At 51.8% G+C, this 27793-nt stretch overlaps 1 protein-coding gene across 1 annotated transcript; it reads left to right on the top strand.

Annotated features, from left to right (window-relative positions):
• Window positions 1-4796: 4796 nt before the first annotated feature.
• LOC146175855 (dual specificity protein phosphatase 10-like) lies at window positions 4797-27754 on the top strand. Its single transcript, XM_084582210.1, has 4 exons — window positions 4797-5160; window positions 15673-16219; window positions 22401-22748; window positions 26810-27754. The coding sequence occupies exons 2-4, from the start codon at window positions 15691-15693 to the stop codon at window positions 27115-27117; spliced, it is 1185 nt and encodes a 394-aa protein (XP_084438336.1). The 5' UTR covers window positions 4797-5160; window positions 15673-15690; the 3' UTR covers window positions 27118-27754.
• Window positions 27755-27793: the final 39 nt, after the last annotated feature.

The raw sequence follows: 27793 nt of genomic DNA, 5'->3' as shown, positions 1-27793 counted from the left end.
GTATGTATGTATGTATGTATGTATGTATGTATGTATGTATGTATGTATGTATGTATGTATGTATGTATGTATGTATGTATGTATGTATGTATGTATGTATGTATGTATGTATGTATGTATGTATGTATGTATGTATGTATGTATGTATGTCATATCAAACAGCATAATACCCATTTCTGCTGAATTCATGTGTGGCCGATCCACCTCGTCCATGGGTACTGTCATTATCTAAGGCCACAGAAACAACACCGGCTTCTATGCAACACGCATTAATCCGCCACTATTCGAACGTCCCGGCCGGTGGCGACATACTTCTGAAGCAGTGCCATTCAATGTTTTGCGTGCATATTTGCATTGGTCTTTTTGTTTTATTTTTCTTTGCATGTGGAAGGAAAAAGTGCCCGCAAATCGCGTGCGTGCAGCGTATAAGGACAGTACAGCTGCTGGCTGTAGCGTATCTTAATTACATCGTTATGGAACGCTCTCATCGGACGGGTATGCGTACGCATTTTTTACTTTTATGATAGTGAGAGAGTGGAATCAAATTTGGGCACTATCGACGCAGCTCGCGGTTGCCAGAAATCGGACGCCCCCGGGCGAGTAATGCTGCACAAAGTGCCCAAGGACAAGCGCCAACGTCGCTGAGGTGACGCGGTGTCCAGGAAAAGTGCAAGCTTACGGCTTGACGGGAGGAAGGTTGCGACGCCAACTATGAGATACAATTGTACAGCGTTTCCCTTTCGGACTTTGTTTTTCTTTTTTGTTTTTTTGCGCAGCCCCCTTTTAATTCCGACACGTGGCGTCGACTACTATACTACTACGGCGACGGCTTTTCGACCAAACCAGCTGTATATATAAGTCATTGCTTAAAATACTGCATGCGCATATTTTCAACATAGTTGGTGAAACCACCGCCTCAGCCGACAAAACTTCATTTCGCCGTTTCTACCTGGCCTGATCAGCAAGCCGTGTCATGTCCAGGTCAAATATATTAACTGTAAATCTGACGCCTAAAAGTTGTCTTTTTTTTTTTTTTTTTTCAAGATCGATTACAAACTGGAATAGGCTATCCGAAAATGTAGCGTCAATTATGTCCAGCGAATTTTTTGTAGCTACTTTTTAAATTTTCTATACTTGAGATGTACCGGTGTGTCACGTTTGCACTGCTTGTTCTTTTTTTACTTGCTGCATATGTATTTTTATATACATGGTGTTTTGTTCCACTCCACTGTAATGCCGCTTGCTGTGTGCGCTGTGGGTATTACAGTAAGTAAATAAATTCATAAATATCGACAGTCGGGAACTCTGGTTCGCTGCAACACCTTCTGCTGGGAATCTTGGCGCTCAAACTATGCCGCATGCATCAGCACCGCGAGCGTTGCCGCGGAGAGAGAAGCGAGTGGGTGTGACTCACATCGCACACATATATACGGCCGCACCTCGCTCGCCGTCATCGCCTTGCGCGCCACGGAAAGCCTATTATTGATTTACGTCACCACGGGATCGGGACTTCATCGCCGTCGTCCCGCGCGAACGAAAAGGAACCCACAGAAAAGGCGAGCGAAAAGGCGACGACCACGACCTTTCAAAATAACAGCGCGAGCAATGAGACGACGGCGCACGTGCGAAGAAAAGCGCTCCTGGGAAAACGCCGCTCTAAAATGCTTGCACATGCAAGGTTCATGACTGAGGTAGTCCGGGCGAAATATTTGAATGATGATGATAATGTCTTTTTTTCTTCTTTGAAACGAGCCGTCACAGTTCGCCAAAAATTGTAGCAGGCAAGAGCGTTTACTGCAAGATCAGTTTTTAACTGTATAAACGCGAATTTATTTTATAATTGGCTTCTAAACTGCTATAAGGAGCGAAATAATCTACCAATTTTGAATACATTTGAATACCCAGCTTATTGTACACTTATATACGGCTGCTTGGTGATGAATATACAAAGATTGGTCATTAAATGACCAATATGTTCCGCGTGACAGCGGTAATTTGACAGCTAGAATTGCCCAGCTGGCAGACAAAGGGAGAAGGACACAGCATAACTCAGTGAGAACCACGCGATAACAGAGCCCCGATTCTCGACACACATGGCCGACGTTCGGCGCCATTTTGTTTTCTCTGATTGGTTCTCAAGAACACTCACGTGTTTCAGAATACGTAACCTGATTGCACACGTCACGCTTTCGTCATAATTTCAACAAAATTGCGGCGAATTGTCGAGAATTGGGCCCCAGGTCTCTCCAAGCTTTGAATTGGAGCCCTTCGTCCCCTTAGCGCCACCGCCAGCTGTTCTCTACGACGTAGTCGAGTGTGTGCAGCGAACATCACGGCTATTACGAAACGACGCGTCGAGAGAACCAGCACAACGAACGCATCGCAATTCCCGGTCGCAGCTGGAAGCCCGCTGGCACGCAAGCGTGAAGTTTAGCGGAGCAAACACAACATCAACGACGCAACCTGCTGCGACATATAGCTCGCTGGGTCGCGGCGGCAACGCAATACATCTGCTCGTCGCGAAGGACGGCATTCCAGCGGCGTGATGCTGCTGCGCTTGTTAACTGCTCAGGCCGCTCCATGTTGGTATATAGCGTCGCGTCGACGGAAAGAGCCGGCGTTCAACCGCTCCATCGGGAATGCGGACCTGACAGTGTAGGAAGATCTTGGAATGGCTCACAGCGACCGTGGGTCATCGACGAGAGTATGAGAGAAGGGGGGAAGGGCTGCGTGCGCATGACTGTGTGCTATGCTTCGAGGAATGGTGATATCAGCGGACAGGTCTCCCTTGCGAGCCGTCCGGGTTTCCCGGTTCGCAGGTTCCCGCAATCAGAACAGGTTCGAGCAAGAGTTAACACTGATCGGGATTAATTGTTAGAGACGTAAGTCTGACGACTCGTAGGCGAGTCTAACATTTTGTACTCGATACTCGGGAGCGCCGCAATCACTGTACCACTTGAAGTCGTTCTCTTTAAAAATGATTCGGATTACCATGACATCGCCTCACAAACGTGCCACGTAAATGAAATTATGCCGATGGTTCCATGGTGGAGTGAGGATGAGGGATTCATTTTTCATTATTTCAAATCAAGCTTTATTGGGCATCGCTTTCAATTACAAGACAGCTATGAATAACTGTAAGATGCCTTTATGAAGCTATTAATGATACGCAATAGTCTAAACTTGGGATGAGCGGCAAAATTTTGCTCTCAAAGTCTGTCCTCCGCTCATACCATGTATTTGGCCGCTATAGAACACCAATTTGGGTGCGGTTATGACATTAATGGTAAGGCATCTGTGCAGCATTGTAGAACATTTTTTATTCGTTTAATCCGCATAAATCAAACATAAGGAGGTCCCAGAGCTCAAGGCTGAACAGGGACCTCAAATATTTGAATGTATAAACTTGCGTGCAATAATATTATGTAAGTAAGCGCAGTCAAAACCAAAGGAGAACAAGGTGAAAAGAAAACGAAGCCAGCGAGCGCAATATGGCAATTAAAGGAAGAAAATGAGAGTGGATTGAACATTTGATAAGCGGCCGTTGCCGATTAAAATAGCATCAATCAAATCTCTTATGAACATGTCGACGTGGTTTTAGTCGTCCGAAGGCTATAGCGAAAACATGCTTTTAAAGTTTGTACCGATAAGTTAAAACTATCGATGAAACCGTTTTTGGTCATAAATAGCGTATGGTGCATTCTTACCATATAGTATAGAATTGCATTCACAAACAGCTTCATGTACAACAAAATACGCTTATCCAAAATTTCACGATATGTATGCACAACTCATGAAACTTTGTTTGCATTAAAGCCGTCATGTGCAGCTCCTTCTGTTGCAGTATACTATTGCAACTGCGGTAAAAGAAAAAAAAAAGTGGTGAATCGAGGCGTTCAGAATTGTTTAGTGCGTCTTTGACCTAAATGTCCAAACACATTTAATCTCACGCTGTACACAACCGTTTTTGCAATGTTTATAGAAGCAGCTATTCCACTGAATGCCCGCAATTTTTAATATTCGCAAACCTTTAATCGAAACTAACGCAGCAGTCTGGCGCTATGCTGCCAGAAGTGCGTGGTCAGGACCGGGAGATTCTAGCTGAGCACGAGATTATTGAAATTCGTCTCGCGAACATACGATAACGACTAAAATCGCACGCGTTCGCCGGCATCATAACCCTCTTGTTAGGAGCCGAGTACGTACAACATGCTACGTGACGACAATCGACTTTGTGCGTCGTTCTCCGACGACTGGGTCAGGGGGAGTGGCAGACTACACAGTAATTCAGTGCGAATAACGCTAAAATAGTTTACGCGACAAAGTAGAAGCACACATACACAACGTCTATTTTTCATTCACTTTCGCGGAACCTTGGATGGGCAGCCATGCGCGAAACAAACGTATACACTGTGGATAGCGCCAGGTGCGGCTTCCTTTCTTCCTCGCGCTACGAAAGGGAGAGAAGAGGACTTGTTTGTCAATTTGATCGGCGGCGCCAAGCGAACACGCGCAACGCGCAATGCGACGCGCCACGACATCTGATCCGATCGCCCTCTAGCGACGAGCGGCAAATAGCGGTTCTTTTCCGCGCCTCCTTCGAACTCGAACTATGCTCGAACATCGGAACGACTCTCTCTCTCTTGCTCTCTCTTTATTTCTCTCTCCGCGTGCACGACGGAGGGGCGAGAAAAACTTTCCCGCGGCAGGCGGAGTCTGTGGACGCACGCTTCTGTGACGTATTTTTGACGTCACACCCGATCAGGGCAGTGCCCGCCGCTTTGCCGCGTGGTCGCGGCGACGAAGTCGCTGCGACGGCTGCGATGATGAGGCAGCGCGGCTGCCGCGCCACGCAACGGCGGCGGTGACTCATCGTCCCTCTGCTGTCGCAAGCGGAGCAGCGACTCACGGCAGAACGCTCGCAGTCTTCGCGCGGTGCGGGTCGCTCGCTGATGTACCTTCGCTCGGATTCGTGGTTTCCCTGCACCACATCCACAATCGGCGCCAGCCTTTCCTAGTCTCGTGCTCTTTCGTACACATCGAAGGGTGCCCCGCGAGAACTACGACTCTCTTCCTCCTCAACGACCCAGGAGCCTACCGAACGAAAACAAAATTGCGGCGGTAGCCAGCATTCACTCGAGCTGCGGCCGGCTTCAACAGGTAGGGAGACATCGGTTTTCTCCTCTCTTTCGTTTGCGATCCGGGGGACCTCTTCGGCAGATACACTGCGACTTGCTTTAGAGCGGTGTTTCAGTTCGGGGCCTGGTAGTCGCGCCTGTTGTAAATCTTGCCGATCGCCCGTATCACTTGGAGATGTACAGAATTACGTTGCATCGTCTTTAGTGCTGTTAGCATTCAACCCAGTTTTAACACCGTTGTGTCACCTATTTCGAGCAACTTTCAGAATGGCAGCCTGCAGTCGTACCTATTTGTTACACGAAATAGCTTGATATATATAGCGAATCGTGAGAAATTCTGGGCATTTCGAGTTCTCTGAAGGAGCATATTCGATTTATGTATTCATGGCACATATTTCATAATTACGCCTTGCCTATATGCAAAGAAGGGACTGTTTCCAATCAACCGGACGCAGCGTCGTCGGAATTTCCGCTACAGCGTCGCACTTAGACGTCAGCGACTTGTACTACATGTACGACGCATCGAGGGCTGGGGCGAGCAGCACGACGAGTTTACTTTCGCTTAGTTCTTGCGGCTTTTTACTGAACCGTTTCACTTACTAACTGCAAACCACAGCGGAGCATTTGTTACGCGAGTTGGTTGTTGGTAACGCTGTAGCTCGAGCACGCGAACTGCGACCCGCAAGGAAGGGAGGATGAGAGAGGAAAAGGGCCATCGAGTTTGTCCCGCGTTGTTGAAGTAGAGTTCAAAACTTGGCACAAGAAGGGAACATGACCACGTGCATGAAGCAAAAAATACCTGTTTCTGCAAGCTGTGCTCGCCTTGCATTTATTAATGGCTTAAATTGTCACTTCGAGCCGATCAATCACATCCAATATGTGCCGGAATTCCCCGGCCATTCTAAGTAACAATTGCTTGCGTCTTCGCGAAAGCATTTCCGCGACTCAGTGTGCGGGCTGAAGTTCTTCGAAGAGTGACAGCTCGCCCTCCATTGGTGCCGGCTATCTTATTTTTCTTGTTTAAAGGTTTTTGTTTTTCGTAATGTAGTATTTCTCTCTGTCAGGGCTGTGGCGCCTTGCTTTACTGCTGTTTGTCTCGTATGTAATTACAAATCTTGTACGACCGAGAACTGGGTGCAAGGGATGTAAAGAAACGGCGTTCCAGCCCCCCCCCCCCCCCCCCTCCTTCTTTGACAAGAATAGTTGGCCGCATGCTGTGTTTCCGTAAAAGTTCTTAGAACCCTCCTGTGCGAGCTTAGGCAGTTTCTTCGATGCCAGTAATGCAATGAGAGCCTAGGCAATTATGCACTGGTTAAATTATGGTTAAACCATTCATTCTCATGCTGTCCCACCTTGGGGTACTTGCGTGCCTTTCTTTTGAACTTTCGTTTGCTTCTGCAATGGTCCTGGTGGGATGACAGCGCATCCATGTCTCACCGTCGTGGAAGCCTGCACTTTCGAATCACATATCGCGATGACTCCCTGGCATCTGCACGTGGGGAGATTTTGCAAGACTGCATAGTAGATTCACTTCCTGTATGACCTGTTGCTCCGGAGATTTCGGTGCCTCGCTTGCGATCCAGTAATCCCACCCCACTCACTTGCTGAAGTGTGCGTCCAGCAGCTCCGGTGCGTGGTGTTGCACCGGGGCTCGAAAGTGGTGGTGTGCAGACTCAATTCATTTCCGAGTTACCGCGCATGCGCGCAGCCGTCTTGAAAGCACCGGACACTCCTCAATGCTGCGCTCATTATGATCTCGCGCAAGAAGCGCAGCTGTCACACATTTTGCAGGATGACCGTAATGCAGCTGCAATACCACTCTGTCCGCAGTCCACGCGAGGTGGACTATTGATTCCGAGTCCGCCATGCTTTTGTTTCGATGAGCATTTAGTCCCTCAGTACGCTTGCTTGTTTCTGGAAAAACAGAAACAAGAGGGGGGAAATGTGTTCTGCACCAGTCGTTGCTCTCTCTGTATGTGTGTGAGAGAGAGAGAGATCATATAGACAGAAAAGACTTGCCGCCATTGACAGCGTGTCCTGTCTGCACCCACCACTGAAGCACCTGGCGATAGCTGTGCCCCCTTGTTGACACACTGAAACACTCTCCTGCTTTCCATCGTCGCCTGCGCGCGCGGTGTCGGCCTGGCTTCTTCAAGGGCAGGCACTCTTCCACACTTGTTGAGCACACATTAATCGCGCTACGGTTCGCGACTTCCTTTTTATAGTGGTGCGTAGTCTCCTCGCAGCGTAACTATATCTGTGCAGCGAAGAACCCATGTAATGCCGGCATGCTATATGCTCACCGGCGCTACTTGTGCGTGCTTGAATTACGTGTAAATTTTATTTATTTATTCAAGTTCACTGGACCTGCATGAATATTGAGCCTCAGGGCAGGGGGGGGGGGGGGGGGGGGGTGTAATTTGGAGAATTACAAAGAGGTAAAAAATGAAAAACGGTGGGCACTATTGCATTTAGTGTACCAACAGCAATAATTACCTTTATGACGTTGACGGTGAGAAGCAGAAAATTGGAAGCACTTAAGGCTTACAGAAGCGGATGACTACATACTTCCCTTCTGGAGAATATTCCCGTCCTGCCCCATCCCCCGTGAGTGCAAGCAGTCGCCTCCGAGCAACGCCTCCGGACTGCTACTGTTAAGGAATTCAATTACTGACATACTATTCCTGGATTTCTGCTATGGGCTAATGCAGTGAGTCTTTTGCTGGATGCTAGCTTGTGTAGACTTGCAGCTATTACTAACAGTTAGCCGTCATTAGCGGCATTTTGGAATGAAAGAAAAGGAATTGAAGGTGTCTGTTCGCCCCACTGTGCGTGTCCTTCAAATATCGTGTAGGCACCGAGGAATATAAACGTTCCTAGATAAGTATTCTCCATATTTCACCCAGCTCCGTGTAATTAACTGCAATCACTACACTGATTATTCCTGAGACCGGGTACAGGTGCTGTCCGTCGCCGCACCTTCCTTGCTCCGCGGCGTGGCCAACTGAGGAGCAGATTATTGCATTGTTTGCCTGGCGCGCCGGTGTTACCTTCCGGCGCGAGACGAGTCCGCGATATCAGGTTGCTCATGTATATGCCACCGCGGTGACGACGGTTGCGCCGCTTTCTTGATCCGTTGCAATTCCGACTGCTCGCGGTGTCCATCTGGGCAGGACGCACACATTGAGTGAAGGGTAAGAAGAAGTGGCGCACGTGACCCTGCTACCCTCCCTATGTCATTTCCGGAACGTCGTGATTCGAGAAAGCACTGTGCGCGAAGCGTAGCTGCGCTGCACGCGACTTTCGTGGTTACCGCGCTGCCAAGCTACTTTATTTCGGCGCCAGCGAGATGAATATGCAGTAATAATGATGAAAGCGAAAAGCCAACAAAAGCTTGGCAGCATGTAGTTCGACTGTTGCTGTAATGAGCCAGTGGTATAAGCGAGGTAGAGAGGGGGGAGGTAAGATAGGATAAAAACAATATAAGCTTGACGATGTCTCTCTCGATGCCGCTTGGATCATCGAAGTTCCAGGGCTGCTTTTTAAAGAGAGGAGGATGGAGGTGCAGTGGAGTCTCCCTGTCTTTCAACTCTTTTACACGTTCTGACTAAGGTAAATGTAAGAAGAATGGTGGGAAAAAAATTAATTTCGCCTCCTTCGTTGTGATGTATCTTTAATGCACAGTTAAATTTAGAACATTCTAGTTAATTCAAATAAATTTAATTTTTTTTTCGAGAGTCGTCTGTCATTCCCCTGTGACGAAACCTGTACGTTTCCCTTTCCCGTATTTTGCTGTAAGCCCTAGCCAATCCAATATCGACGCTGTTTGCTGTTACTGTCGTAATTCGCTTAAATGTAATACCATCAGCAACAACAAAAAAGACGCAGATCGTTTGTCGCGTTGGACGCGGAAACTCAAATGATACCATTTCCGCAAGTAGCGAAATCGTCACTTTTTCCAGCCCTTCCTGCGTACAGATTTCTTCCTTGTTGTGAGTTCGACCGCCATGCAAACAGTTCCGCGTTTTCATAGTTGTACGCATATCACTAAGCCATATGCGCGATGTCGAGCTGTCACGTGACTTTCGGGGAGTCACCCGAGGAGGAGGAGAAGCAGTAGGGCGCACGCTCGAGGAAGTTGACGCGTATATTCCAACCATGATTCACACGCACATTTCACGCTCACGATAAACAATAAAGAAGGCTTATGTTGGTTGCGACTCGAACCAGTATATAGGAGGCTATGCTCGAACGTGTGGGAAGCGAGATAGCGCCACTCCTTTTCCACTTGGCGCTCCCAACCATGGAAGGGCGCTGCCGCGCACACCTGCGTCGGAGCGCGCGCGCATCAAGGCACCCTACACTTGCGGGTAGCTGGGCAACGAGAAAATTTTCCACGACGACCCGTGGTGTGGTACACGCAGTACGGGCACACACACGGTATTCTCGTTCAATCGCAGTTCCAAACTGCGATTGAACGAGAACGCTGCGCAACTGTGACCCGGGAAAAAGCGTTCACGTGTGCAGTTAATTCCGTGCCGATATCTTAATTAAATGAAATATTTCTGCTAGCACATGTGCTGGAATGGTATTTAGAAAAAAGTTTCATTGGACGTTGACATGAGAGGTGACAAAATGACCAATACTGAAAGAGTACAACGGAAAGAACGGAGGACTGCACATAACACATTATATTCCGCGATTGTTGCGGGTAAGAAAGGTGCTCTTATCTATCTATATTTCTCGGTGTGTCTCAATTTGTAATGTGCAGTATCAGTCGGCTTGAACCTGTCAGTCAAAAAGCGCAATATACATCCATGTCTACATAGAGGTGAAATGAGCTATTAACACACGTCGAGAGATCGGGGACAGCTTAGCCTTAGCCCCCCCCCCCCTCCCTCTCTCTTTAAATTTGAGAAATAGCAGCCAATTTAGTCGGAAAATAAGACTCTAGTTAGATGCGCACCGTTTCCTGTCTCTTTTCGAAAACGATGCCATGTTGTAGGAATGAAAACGCTATCGTCCACGCCTCTTTTCCTGTGTTGCTCACGGTCGAAGTAACGCTTTATACGCCGGATTTCCCGCAGATGTGGATCTTAACTAGAACGGAAGTTTCACTCAACGTTGAAGTGATAGAAGGAAAAGCTGGCATGCTTGCCATGAAAGAATCTTCCCCCAGCAGGTTGTCCTATATTCAGTGCGCAAACTGCTAACGAAATGTGAATTGCGGACAGCGCAGCGAGATATAATAGAAACGAAAATGGTAGGGTTGAGGATAAGCAACAGAAATGTAGCAGACTGGGCTATCTTAGATAACAAGCGCGAGTGGAATCAAGAAGAATGTACATGGACAGGGCAGGTAACGCGAAGTCAAGGCAATCTATGAGGCGACGGAGACAGGCTGATGTAACCAGTCGAGATGCGCGTCTCGGTTGCCGGTACGCTTTGCTCGTGCACACGTTTGGCCCACATTCGTTCACACTTTTGTTTGCTCAAACGAGAGGGTTCATCGAGGTACGACGGCAGCTCATTGAGGTGTGTGTGAGTCACCCGCGGCCACGTACGCGGCCTCGCACCCCTCGCGCGCGAGCGAGACACAACAAAAGGCAGCGCCGTGGTCACGTTTCGATCACGCGCCAGCCGATTCTCACGCTCCGCCCTTCTCCCGCAGCGCCCTGGCCACGATGTAACGTCACGCGCGACCCGCCGGGTTCCTTGCGCAAGCTGACGCTAACCCTTTCGCTCCGCGTCTCTGTAGAGAGGGACGCTGTTTCTCCTCCTTCCGGCCGCCCGCGCCTTTACACCCTATCAGTTGCGATGTCGCATCCGGGGTGTGCGAAAGGCCGCTCGCCCCTTGTCATTGGTTTAGTTTGGTCGGTAGGGTTTTAACTTCCTAAAGCGCCATCGGATATGAGGGACGCCTTAGTGGGAGGGTCCAGAAGTTTCGACCACATGTTAACGCCCGCTACCACCATCATCATCATGCGCTCGTGAACTGTTGTATGTGTTGCTTCCTGTGTCCTGTCTAAGTTGTTGCGCATTTCCCTTATATACTATCATTTAGTGAGCTGTCAGTTGGCTCTTGCAGAGCCGAAAACTGCGAAAAGTCACCGTGACAGGCATAGAGCCAGCATAATATGGCAGCCGAGGCCATTGTGTGCTCCGAAGGTCAGTTGCGCGATTGTCACCAGTCGGGGCGGGGCGTACGGTTTATTTTTATTTTTTTTTTTATTTTTTGTATGATGAGCCCTCATGTAACGCCATCCAAGAAACTTCGTCTGAACTTTAGTAGCCATACACTGCCTTGCTTATACATGTATTATATGTACTGCTTTTTCATGAGGCCTTCAGTACGCAACCTGACGATGGCGATAGTCTGGCCAGGGTTAAACTGACGGAGAGAACGCCGTGGCACCTCGAAAATCAAGCGCTTGGTCAGTCTCGTTTCCCGCGAGAGGTTCTTCACCCTGTCGCGCAACACTGCGGTGCCAGTCAGTCACCCCGCGGTCTCGCCGGTCGAAGGACGGCGGCACGAAGGCGCCTGCCGACGACACAACGCGGTCGGCCACCGACCCCGTGCCAACGTAAAGGGGACACAGGGTGCATTGTGCATCCCGTGACTACTGCGCTGCACGCTCTGGGAGCGTCACTAAAGCCGTGTGCGCGACGCAACGGATTGCGCAGCTCCACTGGTCGCCACACGAGGCCGCCGTCTTGCTGCGTTCATCCCAGCGGGAGACTACGCGTTGTTCGTCTGGGCGTCCGCTCCAGCAGACGGTGTTACGCTGAAGCGCCCTAGTCGTGTAGTATCACTTGCGAAACAACATCGGCTGTTACAATATCCTGAAACACGATGTCAATATTTGAGCTCAATGATTGTAACGCCATCTTTGCATCAGAAATAAAAGTGCTAGATGATAATTTGAAATGTAACAGGAAGCAGCTGATAGCTTGTACATGAGTTCCAAGAAGGTCTTTAAATTTAATGCAGGAGATGTCAAGATACTAAGCCGTAGTTTAGTTCTTTTCACAACAGAAAAGCTCTGCTGCTCCCTCATTGTCGCGTCGGTTCAAGACTTCCGTTGTGTGGCGTCGTTCGGTGAAAAGTTGGCAGGAAGAAAGCAGGCCTGCCGAGGAGCCTGCCAGCAACCGCGGAGCTGTTCAGCCTTTTTTTCCCACGGTGCGGCTGCGTTGCCTCGGAAGGATGTCTCTTCCGACGCCCGCTTCCGGCCTCCACCTTTTGCCGTTCGCTCTGTTCCCCCCGCCGTTCACGTGGAAGGACCTCTTCTTCTCGAGCATCTGTTGCTGTGTTGTTGCGGCGGCTTTCCCGCCTCACAGTGGGCGAAAATGGCGGATTCATCTAGAACATATATCTTTACGGAGTCGCCTCTAAGGTGATTGTATCTGGTCGCTCGCCTATGTATGTCCACGGCTTTTAGCGGCTGTACTATAACAGCATGTCAATGGATATTTGTGCAGTGTTGTCTCTCATATTAGCCTTAATTGTAGCACAAGAATCTGCTGCCTATCAAATGCAGAACCAATGAAGGCAGATCGTCTCCACAAGTGTGGCCATCGTAGGGCCCTATATATGTTTTCATTAACGTAGGCCAATTTACTTATAGGAACGCACTATACCACGACATTCGGCAAAGAACAGTGTTTTTCGCTACGGTATACGCTGAGAAAACGACCGGTTCCCCAGCGCCCACAAGAACTGCGAGCGACATGCCTGTCAACCATACAGGCCCGGAGATCATAGACGTGTTCGTTGGTGCTCTTGCCCGCGTCCATTCCTCCCTTGCATCGTTCCCCGAACCAGAGAAAATCACAAGATGCCACGAGGCACCGACCTCATGGGCGGCTATGCCTTCGAGTAGGACCCGTCGGCAAGCGATATACTACCGAGGAGTCCGTCGCTGTGTGCGCCTGCTGGTGCCGTTTCGGGCGTCCCTGAGTCAGCGGCGGCGTCCCTGGCCCGCCTCCAAGGTTCGCCACCAGGTGCCCCGTGTCCCCCGCCTCAGCGCTAATTGTGACCGCCTGACTCAGCGGCGCCCTTTCCCGGCAGGGAGGGGGTAGACAGGTACGCGGACACGCCGATTAAGACGCGGTCCTGGTCCGTGGCTCGGACACGCAGCCGCGATTCACGCCTCTGTGCGGCCAAACAAGGCTCGAAATTCGCTGCGATACAGCTTCGCTTCCAAGACCCACAAGAGGCTGTGACGAATTACTTTATATAACCGCGGTTCTTTAGCGCGTGACATCTATTTCATTTCGCCTGCAATCGAAATGCGGCCATGGTTCGGTCCCGAACGATATATGTTCTCGGTAGCCGAACATGTTAACACCGGGACAGCGCACGTACAGAGAAGACGAGGTGGATGCGTCGATGGGTGCGGCCGCTTCCACGGGCGCCTTGTTTCTGGGCAAAAGGAAAACACGTGTGTACTGAGCGTCTACGTATACCACCCGCCGCAGATGGAGGGACTGTCGCGCGCTTCCTTTCGCTTTCGGCGGTGGGTCGAGGTCGGGCTCCGCGGACCTAACGCGATGTCTTCCTCGCTCCTTGGCGGTTGGGGACGCAATTCCAACGGATCGATTCGTGCCGGAAGGAGACTGGGTGTGGGCGATCGTCAAGGTCCGCCCGCTTTCCGGCGGCCCTTATATTTCCGCCCGGCGACCGCGACGTGACGTCCCCCAGTGGAGGCGGTGATGAAAGACCCCAGTGGAGGCAACGCCGATCGCCACCCAAATGCTTCGTCGGCTGCCGCGTCCGGACACTTGGAGACCGTTACGGCACGCTACGTCATACGCATGGATACGCCTGTTGTGAATCTCATTGCATGCCAGGTATACTCTGCCAGGTCGAAAGTAACATCACGGCTTTCATGTGCCGGCGTTGCCACCTAAGTGAGATAGACCTAAAAGCGACCGCCTTTCACGGTGGAAGCGTCTGGACATGCACCGCGTCTATCGTGGCTCAAAGCAGTGCTATATAGGCGCTGGGAGGGGGGAGTGGTGCTTGAATCTTTTTATCTTGTCTATGTGGCGTTTCTTTCTTGCACCAGAGAGTGGTTTTAGCCATGCTAAATGAACGGATTTCCTCACAAAATCGCTACAATACCGTGGGCAGCTTTCTAGGAGTTAAAGCACGCTGGATAATCACTCCCGAGGAATAAAACGCAACCACATCAACCACCGACTGTGTTGCTAGCTCATAACACCGCCACCGTACTAAGTTTTGATCCCGCATGATGAAATTGGCACCTGTATATATAGATGCAGAGTCACCCTTTGAACCTCGCAATCGCCGGGGAAAACAAAATAAAACAGAAGCTGAAGCCCCCAGGTCCTTCGAAGGAAACCAAGACGGCAGCGCTCACGGGGCTCCCGTTCGCGTGGGACGCAAAAATAGCCCAGCAGTCGTCGGCGTCACGCCGCGCTGGAGTCGCTCTCGGCGCTAGAATGGGAGACTCGGGGGCCGTCTCATGCGTCGCCGTCCCTCGAGGCCCCCCGCCCGACCGTCTGCGAAGAGGGGCTGTCAGCGTCGATTGGATCGACTCCCTCGGTCTACTGGAAGGTGTCTGTGCAAGACGCTCATTGGCAGTATATACTTATGCTATATACCAATGCCCGCTGCACAGGACCTCTCGCAACGAAAGTAAACTGAGGGAGGTGGGGAGGGGGTCGTACCCTCGATTCACAGCTGGAAAAAGCAACGTAATTCGCACACTTATTGCACGAAGAGGCAGTGACGAAAGCTGTCCCGTACCTTTTCCTTTTGATTTACATTCCCCCGAGCTTAAATTGTGCAAAACGTCCTTTGCACTCGGGATGAAGTGTGCGCTGCAGAAGACAAACAAGAGGAATGGACCAAGGCAAGGAAACAACAAGCATTGGTTCTTCTCCCCGTGCTTGTCTTGTGCAGCACCAACTTTCTCCCAAGAAGGGTACTCAACCGTCGCCGTACAAGATGGCCGCAGAGGCTTTACAGGCCTCTCCGGACATTGTCTGACCAGTTAGTTGCGTGCGGGCGGCTGTCGAAGTACGGGGCTCGCGCTCACGAAAGCGGACATTCGAAACAGACTGGCAGCGCTGTGGGACGGAGGCGTACGGAGATCGTCCGTGCGTGCGTTCTCTCCCCTTCGCACTTCGCCGTAAACGATTCTCGCGGAGGCTTGGCCGCAGAGCCATGGACAGGCGCCAAGTCTGAGCTACTGCGGCGTGCTTTTCGGCCAGCTGCCGGAGCGACGCCTTCTCTCTCCCCCCCCCCCCCCCCCCCCCCTTCTTATTTTATTCAAAAAGCGATGCTTCCGTGAACCGTAAAAAAAAGGAAAAAAATACATAAACACTGCGTTCCAGAATAAAGCGGTTGGAGTGTGCAGTACCTTCCGCGACGACTGCACACTCTTGGCATTACTCAGCGTGGTGGAAGCGTGCAGCAGTCCAGAAAGAAGAGGGGGAGAGGGTGTACCGTACTCTTCGCTCCTCTTCACGTGGTTTCTTTTTTTTTCTTTTCTTTGTCGCGCCACAGACCGGGACCACCATCCGGATGTCGTGCGGAGCCCAGGTGTCTCTGGCGCCCCGGCCCACGGCGAGCATGCTCGACTCCCGGCCGCGCCACCTGCAGTTGCCGTCGCCGCAGGCTGGCGCTCAGCACCATCACGCACAGTCCACAACGGCGTCTGCAGCGCCGTCGACGCCAACCAGCCGAAGACGGCGTTCGCTGTCGTGCGGCGTTCGGCTGGTCACGCCCGGCGAGCTGGTGGACTCGTGGCAGCGCCAGCGGTTGCTCCTGGTCGACTGCCGGCCCTTCCTGAGCTTCAACGCGGGCCGCATCCGGTCGGCGGTGAACGTGAACTGCGGGGACCGCATAACGCGTCGGAGGTTGCAGCAGGGCCGCCTGGCACTGTGGGACCTGGTGGCCTGCCGACAGGCGAGGGACCAACTGCGCCAGGCGCGTGACATCGTCGTCTACGACGACTGTACGGGAGACCTGGAGTCGCCGCAGCCAAGCTCCTCGCTGGCGCTGGTGCTCGCCGTGCTCTGCCAGAACGGAGCCAAGCCCGCAGTACTCAAAGGTGAAATATGCCGCTCTCTCTCTACAAGTGATAGAAGACATGTGCAGGCAGGCCTAGTATATCTCTCTATCTCTATTTTTATCTTTGCCTACCCTGTCCTTCTCCATGTCACTTACCTCCGTGATCTCCTCTACCGCTTCCTCACTATCCCTTTATTCCGCCGCCCCAGTTCAGGTGCTTCGGATATCAGATACCGGGGATGGCAAGCATCTTTTCCTTCCTTTTTGATATCTAATAATAAGTAAGCATATAGTACTACTACTACTCTACACGGATGCACTGCTCGTGTGGAAAGTCCTCTACTCCAACAGGCGGATTTAATCGCGCACATTTAGATATATGCGGATTGTTCACATATGTGCGCTTCTATTTTATCTTCGGTATATATGTAAAACGGATGGAAACGGGGATAGATCGTTAGTGTAAGCGATTTTATTTTGCACCAATGGCTGAGACAAGCATAGCGTCGAGCATAGGGACAAGGAGATTGCTTGTATGTGCGCTTTTTTTTTCTCTCCTTCAATAGCTGGAGTGCGGAGAGGTTGTATCTACAGACTGATTTGAACATGCGACAGCTCGATATATAATACTGAATGCAGTATGAATGGGAACAATAGTATTAAGATGCCACCAGCAAGGAAGCGTTACAAGCATACCCGATTTTTTTTTCCTTTTCTAAACCGTATTTAGCCGAGAAAAAAATGGCACAATTCGAGGCAGAAGTAAAAAACACGTGTTAATTCGAGTATATTCCCTTTCATATTGCTCGTACACTCGGATTTCAAGCACGAGGCTGTTTTGTGCTTGACGCCCGCAAGTTCATGCTCCCACACCGGTTTTCACGGCAACCCCATTGTTCATGCGGGCATGGCGCCGACCCATCTTGCCGCTGCCCCAGCAGCAGCAGTAGCCGCGGGGCTGTGCGGCGTCCTGAGAAGCAGGCCTGCGAGCCGGGCGCTACAAGTCAGTGCCGCCGCCGGCACCACCATTCGGGAGCGTGCGCGCTGTTTCCAGCTGCGGTCTCTGTTCGCGACTCGTTTCAGCGCGCGTCATGGGAGCGACCTTGGCAAGGACGCGTGAGAGTGGCGCGCTGGCGCAACAGGGCGGCGGCGGCCGCAGGGACGGAACACTGTTCGACCGAGGCTGCGATAACGAACGCCAGGGAGACCGCGAACGAGAGTCACTCGGCGACCTTTAAAAGGATCCGCAGCCAGCGGGGACTGGAGAGCGATATGCATGCTCTGCTCGTAACACACGCACACACCGCGCCTGGCCAATGCTGGCGGCGCGGTAGCGCGCCGAGATTCCAGGGCCCGTCGACTTGGGGCAGCTGAGAGAAAAAAACCGGCTTCATAAGCCGCTGCCACCCCTCCCCCCAGCGGTGGCTGGAACGTGTCCGGTTCCGCCCGAGGCGCTCACCTTCAAAGGACGCCTGGCGCAGAGAAAAGCGTCGTCCGCGCCAAGGCCGTTCTTCGGCGAGGCGGCGGCGGCTGACTCACGCGGTGGCCACCTTGAGATGGCCCAACGTGCGGCCCTTGCCCCCTCGTCGTCGACGCCTGACTCACTGGCCTGCATGGCCATCGGAAACGGCATCCCACCCTCTGTTTAAAGCAAGAGATGTGTGCACGTTCGATTTGAATCTGGAGGGAGGGAGAGGGGGTAGTTTTCCAAAAGCCAGGCGGGGGCCTTCCCCCGGGCCTTGCGGCGGAAGTCGCGGTCACTGCTCTTCAGTCTTCGCGGTTTCCTTCTATTGGCGTGGTGGAGTACTACTGATGGCACCCGACCGAACACATGCATGTCTCGCCTTCATTTAAGTGACCTCCTTTTTGTTTAGGGATGCCGTAAGTGCTCTGCTTACGGCTCATAAGAAAACCAAAGATTTAACAAGACAGTGCCGCCTTTGCCACAAAAGGCTTAGAGAAGCCCAGCGAGTTTGCATCAGGGTCATATTGCGCGATCTCTTCTTATGCATCGCCTGCTCTCCAACAGGAGAGGGAAACGGTAGGCCGCAAGGGCCGCACTACATGGCTTGACGAGCGAAACCGCCAGGACCGACCACTTTTAACAAAGGCTGTAAACATGCATCTCCGGGCGTCGTCACGCGAGCAAACGGGGTCAGAAGGAGTCGCGTCACCACGACATAACTGTGGTGTTCAGCGTTTCCTATACATCGCCGAGACCAGGAAAAAGCGCGGACGCGCGCCATCGTTTTGACGGCAGACCCAAAAGTGGCCAGCTTGGATCCCTGCCAGGGTTCTTCTTCCTCGCGGTCCGCTTCGGAAGCAGCATAGCGGGCTCTCATCGGTCGCTGATGGACAGCCGACAACGCCTGTTTAGAGGACGGGGAGAGGGATGATGTGCTGCCTGCGAAGACTGCTTCGTCTTATATCCTCTGTCTCCCTTCCCCCTCGCTGATACCCATGGCAACCGTGGCCCGAGCCCTCCAAGTCGCTGAATCACGTGGATCAATAGGTGTGTCCGCGAGCAGCCCAGGCAGCGGCGAGAGTGAATGTGTGCTCTGCCCTTACGGCCACCTCTTCAGGTGCGCGCATGACTCATCCACTCTCCGTTTTACCTGGAGGTAAAACGCCGGCACAGGAAGATATATACACGGTGTTCCCGCTGCCAAAACGAGCCAGAAACGAACGGAAACGAGTGCCTTCCCCGTCTGGCTGCTGCTGCTGCTGCTGCTGCTGAGCGCTGGTGCATGCGAGACGGCATACGTAATGTGCGCTTTACGGACAGAGTTCCTGCAAAGAGTTTATCAATGCAGTTTCTGAAAAACCTTCGTGTATATGCTACGGGGATTCTATTCTGCATGATATGAATACAAAGCTAGTATCAACACTGGAAGCGTCGCTGCGTGCGTTATTGCATGTGCGAAAACGTTGAGAGGATGCATTTGAGGAAGGGAAGGCCTCACATCTTGCACAGGCCAGTGGCGTTAAGACTGCCCTGCACGTCGGGTTCGTCGCTCCGGTGCTTGTGCATTTGAACAATAAGGACAGCGCTTGTCACATATAATTACGGGGCAATCAATAACCGAATGCTCATGCTTTGTTCCCTTTCATTTTGATCACGACTGTATCGCCCTATAGCACACGCACGCGTACATAAGCAAATGATGGCATGATGTAGGTCATCCATCAGGGAAATTGAACGACTGAGCAATGGCGCACAGCTGCGACGGCTGTTGGATTGATACAGGCATCATCATCATCATCAGCCTGACTATACCCACTGCAGGGCGAAGGCCTCTCCCATATTTCCAGGCATAATGAACATTTACTCGGACGACCCACGTCCGAGTCGGCAGGGCGAAAGGATTGAGATATTTTAGCGGAGACAGCGGTACACTGAGCATGCTAGGTGGAAAAACGGACGTTGGTAGGAAGGAACGGGCCGCGAACACGATATCAGCGCCGCCACTGCATCGAAGCACCCTAGAAAACTCTAGGGTGCCTCGATATGGTGGCGCGCTGCACCGAGGCACCCTGGACAGCTACAAGCCACGGGCGTCGTGCCACCTGTGAAGATCGGACGCACACATGACAAAGAGCGATGAAGTTTTTTTGACCGGACACCAACATATCCTTAGTAGGCTTGTGATGGTTAGGCCAAACGAGGACGCGGAAGTGAGGCTTAGCGCGGTTCAGGTGTCCACAGAGAAAATGGGATATATACTGCGCCTTTCCTGTAAACAAATTACTAATGCGAATTAGTAGGCTTAGGCTATATGTAAAAAAATATAAGTAGTGATGCCGGCAATTATTAATACTAATATAATAAATAATGAAAATGGTAAATAAAATCAACACATAAAATTGACTTAATACAAAATATTAAGTTAATTTTGCACATTATAAACTAAAGAGACAGAAACGTCGCGGCTGCCCTAATGGTTTCAAATTCTCCGAATGCATTTTTCCCAGTGACCTAATTTTTATTTGTTAGTCACGTTAATTGTTTAGCTTTGCTCTTAACATCGGCACGGAACCCGTCATCCGCATTCTGCTCCGTTAGGGAATAAGGACAAATGCCTCCGGAGGGACCTTAGTGATTCACATCCATGTTAGCAAATTACGTTGTTCGCCCGCTGTGGGTGGCTCGAAGGAGCGCTCTTATTTACTAATGAGCGCCTGACGTAGCAAAGTCTGTGTAAGTTTTGTTATAGAAAAGAGCAGCGATCGAACGCGTTTGCAAATGCCGGTTTTGTTTCCTCCTTCTCCTTCCAAATTAATTTAAAAGTGTGCCATAAAATAGAGCTATGACATCATGTACATTGATCGCACCTCCCTTCATAAGCAACGCAAGCAGCTTTCCGGGAGTGAGGTCTCTCTTTTAACCATATGTATATACTGTATATAAATCAGAAACGGTGAGCCCGGTGCGGGGGCTGACCGCGGAGTGGCCGTCCCCGGCTGACGTGTTTGCCGCCGCGGTGTGCGTCACGTGACGCCCGCCCGACCGGTGATGAAGACGGTGCTTGCATACACTCGCCGTGCAGCCGCAGAGCTGACTACCGCGCGAGGAGGGGACGGCGATGTGTCGTGAGTCAAAGGCAGTCCGCTGCTAGCGCGATGACGCCGCGATGAATCACGGATAGCGACGTTTCGGCTGCCCCGGCCGCTGCTCTTCTTCCCCCACCACCGTCCCCTGGGAACCGCGCGCGGCGCCCAGCAATCAATGGAGCGTATTAGTCACACACACACACGAGGGCCATGAGACCGTCACGAGCGGGTCAGCGCGAACCGGGGTGCCTCTTTAGGGCCTCGAGGGAGCCCCGAGCGCTGGCGTGTCTTGTCGCCTTCCGTCCCCGAGTCGATAAACCCGCCGAGAAAGCACCCACCAGTTCATACGCGTGTGCTAGTGGGGGGTCTCGTGCTGAGTCGCAGCCTACATTCCCGGCCACATTTCGATGGAGCGCGCAAAGTCCTGCTTACTGGGTGTTTTCGGTGAATGCTCACCAGGCGAAGCGAGCAGCTTCGAGTACAGTAAAAGTGCCAAGATTATCTCACTCTTCAACGTAGGCTATCGCAAGTCGGTTGCACTCTCGTTCAGGTCCACGGTCGCACACCTTCGTTGCCCGCTGTCCAGGCGGAGCTGCGGTACGGACAGGCGGATATGTCCGTCCGGTGACAACTTGACTGTCAGCTGGCGATCTGCGAAGTGACGAGGGCATCCGAGAGATAATTGGCTGGCAGCCCAGGGGCAGCTTGCTTGGGCTGACAAGTTCCGAGTGAGACGGAACCCGATAAAAGCTAACGACGGTGAACGAACGGAACCCTCTGCACGGTGTTCTGACCCACTCGCGCCTAGGCTTGGCGTGCTCTACCGTATCTAGTCTCGCAGAGGTCTAATATACCGTTACGCATTCAGGCTATATCTGGCGTAGAGTAAGGATGGTTGTTCCTGGCTCTACGGGGCTGGGACGGTAGGCCAGCGCCGCTTCCGGCGGGGGCTAGCAAGTCACCGAATTTTTATCTGTTGTAGGCCGTCATTGCACCCGCCACCGCTTTGGTGGTGGACGAAGGCTGTTGCGGCGCGCGTCTTTCTCTCCCTCTTCTTTTTCTCTCTTCTCTATTTTCTTCTGTCCGCACGAGGCAGTTAAAGATTCCCAGGTGGTCGAAATTGCTCCGTAGCCCTCCACTACGGCTCCTCTTTCTCTCTTTCTACTTTCACTCCCACCTTCCTCCCTTCCCTTACGGCGCGGTGGAGGTGTCCACAGAAAACAAGTGAGACAGTTACCGCGCCTTTCCCTTCCTATAAATCAATCAGTTTTTTTTTTTAATCAATCAGCGGAGGTGGCTCAGCTACAGAGCCAGTAGCAGGCCCGTGCATTTTCTTTTCCTTCTTCCTACAGCCACAACAACAAGGCTATATCTGCCCCCCCCCCCCCCTCCTTTGACTCCATTTTTCTTCTCCTTCACACGTTGCCGAGTGGTTGTAGAAAGTTTTAGCATGCCAGTTTTAACGGCGCATGCGCAGATGACAGCTCTTAGTGTACTAAATCTTTCTAATGCTTGATACTGAGGAAATCCTTCCATGGCAACACACATTCAGTGAGCGCAGATACTTGGAATGTTGGTCCCATTCGACTTTACTAGCGCCACATAGAGAGAGCGATTTGCATCAGCCATCCCATTGCTTGTTTGTGACCCGTGTCGTTCCCTCTTCACAGGCGGCTTCCGCGAGTTCCAGCGCCAGTACGCGCACGAGTGCACCAGCAGTAGTGCGCCGTGCAGCGCCAGCGAGGCCGAGGCGCCCCCGGACGTCTCCCAGTGGCCGGCCACCTGTGTGCTGCCCTTCCTTCTGCTGGGCAACGAGCGAGACGCGCGCGACGCCGATCTGCTGCGACGCCTGGGCGTGGGATACGTGCTGCACGTGACGCCACCACACCCGCAGCAGGAGCTCGAAGAAGCTTCGACCGAGGGCCACTGCCCAGGGCTGCGCTGCAAACGCCTGCCGGCCTCCGACAGCTGCCACCAGAACCTCAAGCAGTTCTTCGACGACGCCTTCCGCTTCCTAGGTGGGTGCCCCTTTTATGCCCCTTTTGCTTCCGCTCTAAGACCTGGCTAGGCATTGGTTATACGCGGTCGTAAGCTTACAAGTGGGGGCTATTTAGTCGTGTCCGATGCACGATTACAAATGCTCTCTTGACCGTCGATAAAACTTGAGGGTGCAGCACTACTTAGCTAGTGTAGGTGGCGCTGGCTGCGGTCGCATTGCGCGCACGTACCGGGTGTTCCGCACTGCGAAAACTCTCGTGACATTATAGAACTTCGGTGCTCCACCATGGGCAGCCAACATATGCTGAACAGAAGCTCTTTAAAAAATTTTCTGCGGGTGCGATAGCTCAGGGCACCACGCAGGGCACTGCTTTTCAGATTGGGCTATTGAACCATATATATTGATCGAATTCCTGACATATGTTTTAGTTAACTTTACCAACGACACAGTGGCATGCCGCTGACGATCTACGGCAACTTATAGGTTACTTCGACACTGATCTGCTCTCCGTGTCGCCTCGTTTGTGCATGCTGTGCGCGTGCTACTGGGCGCTTCGGTGTCGGGCCGCGGCAGCAGCAGCCGCTCGGCGGAACGGCAGCGGGTGACCCCGATGAAGTGACACACACTTTTGCCCACAGCTGTTCGCGTACAAGCGGGAGAGAATGATTCGCCGCAAAGCGTGTAGGCGCTGACATCATCCGCGTCGCGCAACCCCCTCCGTCCCCCCGCTTCTTTTCTCGTGCGACCATCGCGTTCCCAGCCCTTCGTTTGGAGGGGCTGGAACGTCGGGCGCTGGTTACTCATGCCGGGCTCGCACAGTGGCAACTGTTGACGCGAACCGTCTGCGCGCGGCGGGGGCTTTCGTCATCGGGCAAGGTGGTCCCCCCAATCCAGGCAGGGCAATGACTCAGCAGGGACGCAATCTGCGCATGCAGCTGCCGGGAGCGCGACCATTGTTAACGGTGCCTCTGCGCGTATGGTGTATGGTATACCTGAGCGCGCGAGCCGCTGGACCCCGCGCTCGCCGCGTGCGTCACCGCGAGCACGTGGCCCCGGCGCTCGAGCGCCATGACGTCAGCGCTCGCTGGCTTCGTGACGTCAGCGGGGGCGCGGACCCCGAGCGCGCCAACCCGCGTAGTGCGCGCGGTTTTTTGACGTGCCGCGCAAACGTGCGCGCGAACATGCGGGGCGGAGCAGCTCGCGTCTGTGAATGGCAGCAGCTTTGCGGGCACCGAGCCTGAACCCCGAAGAGAGGAGGAGAGGGGGGGGGGGGGATGAAGAAAGGAATGGTGCTTTGAACTTCTCACACTAGCATTCTGCAGAAAAGGAAGGTCAAAGTCGTGCGGTTAGATCATTCTCCCGAGGAGAAAGCCAACTCACTGGCGGAGATTTCTCCTGCGCCAGGTTCACATCGTTTCTATGAACAAGCGTGTCCTAGTCAACACGTCTGCGGCATCGTTTAATACGCCTCACGCCACGCTGTGCCGTCACCACAAGCACGTCAGAGACACGCGGAAGAAATCAAGCAAGCCGCGACGCGAGGAGGGGGGAAAAAAAATGAGAAACCCGTTGCGTCAAGACGGCCGACGCGCGCTTCTGCTTTTCCGGGAATTTTCGAGCGGCGCATCATTCGAGCTATCGCGTCATGTCCGCGGCACGCTGTTCGCTCATCGGCTCCTGGAGAACACAGGCAGCGTCACTATGCGGGCGAACTCGTCGCGAAATCCAGTCCAGGAATTCGTGAAAGCGAAGAAAATAAAAAATATCCCGAAATGAGCGAATTGAGAATCACGGTTTACGTAAGCGGTACGAACTGTCGCAAAGGACGAACGATGGATTTTGACCCGTTGAGGTGATAACATATTCCCGTTCATACAGCGTGAGAATCCTCGTTCAGGTTTTCTTTTCTAGCATCCCATAAATACCTAACCCCTATCGTGACCTCATCTTCTGTATATGCAAATAAGTGGTAAAAAAAAAAAAAAAAAGGTTATGTTAGTCGATTCAATATTGCTATTCTGCACCAAAAAGGCACCATTTGTAGTAATCACTGTTGAGCGCGGCATCAATCAGATTGACCGTGCGCGCGAATTTCGACTATACGCGATGAGACTACACTGGGCATGTACACTTCACACAGGCCTCTCATATCGGGAGATGCAGCCAACGAGAGAGGAAAACTGCCAAGGCTGCGCGCTGGCCGCAACGCCGTACGGCTTATCGGTTCGGCGATTGCTGGAGCAGTGGCTCTAGTGGGGTTGTCGGTGCAATCAGCGCGCTCGAAAAGGCTGGACTGATAACGACGATCTCAAGTTAGAGTGTACCAGTATCATTCTACACTCGACTCGAGCGCGCGGTGCGATCTACCTTGAAGGCAAATCCATATCTGCAGAAGTCTTGTGTACTTCTGAGCCGCACACGGCGACGTTGAGAAGGCGGATAAATATTGCGCGGAACGCGTACAGTGTTGCCCTGTGACCAGGTGGCGCCGGCGACTTTGATGATGGGTTTGCTGCTAACTTACCCAATTGGCATTCCGCGAACGTTGACATCCGGTCTTGAAAAACAGCGGCTGTTGGGGATTTCCCCGACTGGCTTGCAGCCCCGAACGCGTCTGTTCGTCTCTCCCCTTTCGAACGAACTCTGCGGGCACGCCGTATCCGGAACTGGACTTATAAGCTACTCGGGAAAACAAAGAAGACAGCTCGCGAGGTCGCCGCGCTCGACACTTTTCTAGACGGGATGGCGAGAAACGGAGAGCTTCCCTGTGGAATAAACTTGGGGTTTATGTAAGGACCTCGAACTTTTGGCTTATGGCAACACCAGCGGTGCATCTTAACACGGAGTGCAATTAATCCTAAGCTACTGACAAAGTGGGACTTGAAGCAGTTTCTTGCGAAACAAAATTTGAAATCTAGAGCACTGTGGAGCAGGGGACTGCCAATTTAGGAGCATCCGGAGCAATAAAAAATTGCTATAGCCATATAGAGCTTGAGGCATTTAGTTTCCAGATCTCGTAAATTGGCAGTGTTGGACAAATAAGATGCAAACTAGATTTGTTGCTTTTGGCACAGAACTACACCCAACAGGTCTTCAGTCATGCATTTTATGCCGTATCTTAAAAAGAAACCTTCGGAAAATACATCGTACGTTTACTTAAAAGTCAAATAATATACATATACTCGCGAGCACAGTAGTTCAAATGTGGCGATGTATGCCTCTCTCCCTTTCTTTATTAGGCTAAGGTTCTATTAAATCTCTCCTGGAGTTGCACCACCGAAATGAATGGCAAATGAATGGACAGTGGTATGCAGCATGTGTATTATTCTGCTGAAGAGTAACCACAATTAGTTTTCAGTAATTGACAATACAATACAAGCCAGACGCATTAAAATTCTGGCACTTTTTTAATTTTGTTTGGTAGTTAGCTCTTTAATTAGACAGCCAGAAAAGTGTTTACCGCGAACTATACTTTCTATCACGGACGAATTGTGTGTTTGGTAGAGCGACTAAGGCTATTAGAGACGCTGTAGTGAAGGGCTTCGGATATTTCAAGCATCTGGGGATTCTTTAACGTGCACCGACATCACGCAGCTCACGGCCGTCTTGCTTTTTGCCTCCATCGAAAAGCGGCCGCCGCAGCCGGGATTCGATCCTGCATCTTTGAGTATCATATAGTCGAGCACTGTAACCACTGCACCACCACAGTGGGGCGAATTGTGTGTGTGTGTCAGTTACTGCAGGCTTTATAGTTGTACTCATTTTTGCCGTCAGTTGCGCAGCCCAAGATTTTCACCACAAATGAACTTTACACGAGTCACTGCCCCTGACCTGTCCAAAACATTTACTGCATAGTACGTTCTGGAAAGCTGCTTGTACGGGTTCTCTCCACAAGCTGTCGGACTTTCGGCAGTCATTAAGAGTGCAAACTGGAGAACATGTTCATGTCTCACATTATATGTGATACAATCACGTGACATATCTTGATTAGCAATGTTTTTAAGTGATGGGAATTCCAAAGCATAAGCGGGCATCACTTGCTCCGGACACACGTTCAATCTCCGGCTTTGTTCTTTTCAGACGAGGCGCATGCGAGCGGGAGCCGAGTGCTGGTGCACTGTCACGCAGGGGTGTCCCGGTCGCCGACCATCACGGTGGCTTATCTGATGCACCACCTGCGTCTGCCGCTGGTGGATGCATACCGCTACCTCAAAGCCAAGCGACCCATCATCTCTCCAAACCTGAACTTCATGGGCCAGCTGGTGGAGCTCGAGCAGAAGCTCGCACTGCACGACGACCGACAGCCGTGCGCACAGTGTTGCCGCGCGTCGGCCACGCTGCTCGAACTGCTCGCGTCTGAGCCAGCCTCCTCTTCGGCAGGTGTCTGACCCGTGCGTGCCCAATCCAGAGGGACCAATGCACAACTGCCTTACAAGCACGCTGGGGGGGCTTCACTGCCACATACTGCCCATTTTGTGACTTCATTGGTTCATCCCTTTTCCCCAGCGTTGCCTGTGCCTTACAAGCATGGTGCGGTCCTTGAAGAGACCAAGTGCAGCTGCTGTGCACCTTTCCAAGGCACTGGCAACAGACTAATGCAGTGTATACTTCCTTCGTACCGCCTTCAAAGTTGACAGAAGCCCTTTGGTTGTGATAAGCTAGGTACCGCTCTTGACAAAAGCTACCTATGCAACGTCAGAATTATTACAAAGCTCATAAACCAAGAGCCAAACTTCTTAAGTCCACAGCTTGACTACAGGTCATCACAGGTGGTCAAGTGGCGTGACCATGCCTTCTAGTCTGCCTTCACAAGGTCATGCTCTACGCTGCTCTGTACCTCTTGTCTTCCCTGCAGCTCCTAGTGCCAAGGACACAATGTGCATTTTTTGTGCAGTAACTGTGTGCTTCAATCATTGCTCAATCATCTCTTTTGGACCTCTCTGAAAGTGTGAAATTCACTTGGATACCTCAAGCGGCCAAGTTACAAGAGCCAAGGGCTACAAATAAACATCACTTTCTGTGTGACCACTGCTTCCTTGTTTGTTGTAAGCCACAAAAGGGACA

The sequence above is a fragment of the Amblyomma maculatum genome, chromosome 10, assembly GCF_055883805.1.
Source record: "Amblyomma maculatum isolate TAMU_Amacu chromosome 10, ASM5588380v1, whole genome shotgun sequence".
Taxonomy (NCBI): Eukaryota; Metazoa; Arthropoda; class Arachnida; order Ixodida; family Ixodidae; genus Amblyomma; species Amblyomma maculatum.
This window is presented reverse-complemented; position numbering and strand designations above follow the sequence as displayed.

What these genes read in the sequence shown, in the direction of transcription:
- LOC146175855 (XM_084582210.1), top strand. Translation starts at nt 15,691, where the DNA reads ATGTCGTGCGGAGCCCAGGTGTCTCTGGCGCCCCGGCCCACGGCGAGC. An exon ending in CAAGCCCGCAGTACTCAAAG is followed by an intron (nt 16,220 to 22,400) that starts GTGAAATATGCC and finishes CCCTCTTCACAG; the next exon opens with GCGGCTTCCGCGAGTTCCAG. An exon ending in CGACGCCTTCCGCTTCCTAG is followed by an intron (nt 22,749 to 26,809) that starts GTGGGTGCCCCT and finishes TGTTCTTTTCAG; the next exon opens with ACGAGGCGCATGCGAGCGGG.